Source organism: Puntigrus tetrazona, chromosome 14 (genome assembly GCF_018831695.1).
Source record: "Puntigrus tetrazona isolate hp1 chromosome 14, ASM1883169v1, whole genome shotgun sequence".
Taxonomy (NCBI): Eukaryota; Metazoa; Chordata; class Actinopteri; order Cypriniformes; family Cyprinidae; genus Puntigrus; species Puntigrus tetrazona.
The window spans coordinates 15,431,745-15,433,016 of NC_056712.1; the positions used below are offsets into that span (position 1 = coordinate 15,431,745).

Below are 1,272 nucleotides of genomic sequence, written 5' to 3' on the forward strand. Positions count from 1 at the left end.
ATCACATTTTATTGTAAAAAAAAAAAAAAAAAGGCAGCCCGTAACTTGCACATTATATCATGATCTTCAAACTGCTATTTTAACACTTTTTAAAATCATAAAATAGGCTAATTATTGAAAAATCTTTTTTTCTTTCAAATCAGCTTAATTGGCGGAAAAGTTCTCCTTATAGACTGCATGATGGCTCTATTGATCTCTTATCTAAAATCAATGTTTGCTTCATATAGTGTTTAAGAACGTACGTGAAATACGAAACGCAAAGTCCTGATCACCAAGCTATTGTTTTATTTTCGGTAATCACTCACCTCAGGCCGGGACTGGAGCCGTTTGTTGAGCTCGTGCATCCGGTACTCCGGCTGCACCGGGTAGGGCGCGTGTCTCCGGTAAAACGGACCGAACGGAGAGGAGTAGAAGGGGTCGCGCGGCGCGCCGGTCATGGTTTCTGTTACCGACAGCGCGCGAGGAGCGCATCCACACGCAGCACGTGGAGCACGACGATCGTAAACATACACACACACGCGCGCTCCCGGACACAAGGAGAGATGCGACTGTCAAATCACACGCGCGCTCTGCTGTGAGAGGAGAGGAGAGGAGAGGAGAGGAGAGGAGAGGAGAGGGGGAGGGAGGACTTCACGAGGGGAAGGGAGAGACGAGGGAGGGGGTGGAGGGAAGGAGAGAGGCTCCTGTAAATTGGTGGGTCTTTCCTTACAGTACAGTCTGACAAGTTGGCCAATTAGAGCAAAATTCAATGGAATACAATCACTGTTTGCTTTTTTTACACGTTAGATAAAACCCACAGTATTTTCAGAAACTACTGCAGTGTGTGCCATAATGTAGTTTGCTAATGTGCAAATGAATTGTATACAGCATTGCACGTATTCAATGCAGAGCAGCAACTACAGTGTGTGTGTGTGTGTGTGTGTGTGTGTGTGTGTTTCTCTACTTGTATTTTTCCATCTCTCTTTATGACTCACACAAGAGACTTGCTCTCCCACATACATACAGACACACACACACACATTCTCTCTATTTCTCCCTCTGTCTCTCACTCTCTCCCATTGTTTGGAGACATGTACATTTTTTTTCTTTTTAAAGATAATTTAATCTCTCTATACATTTCCCTTGCATTTTACGCTCGAAACCTCGCTCTGCGTGATGAGATAGGACAGACATGCAGGGAGAAAGAGAGCACGAGTCCATATGGATTCTATTACTCTCTTGTTTTAGGGGAAAGCAGGGCCCCAAAAGTTCACCTCCTTACTTCACTTTCTT

General features: G+C 44.6%; 1 protein-coding gene across 1 annotated transcript in view; it reads right to left on the reverse strand.

Annotated features, from left to right (window-relative positions):
- Positions 1-593, reverse strand: part of LOC122357334 (LIM domain-binding protein 2-like) — an 11,023-nt gene extending 10,430 nt beyond the window's left edge. The window contains exon 1 of the mRNA XM_043256687.1: positions 306-593. Coding sequence (XP_043112622.1) covers positions 306-437 — 132 coding nt within the window. The 5' untranslated portion in view covers positions 438-593. The remainder of the gene's footprint in view (positions 1-305) is intronic.
- Positions 594-1,272: the final 679 nt, after the last annotated feature.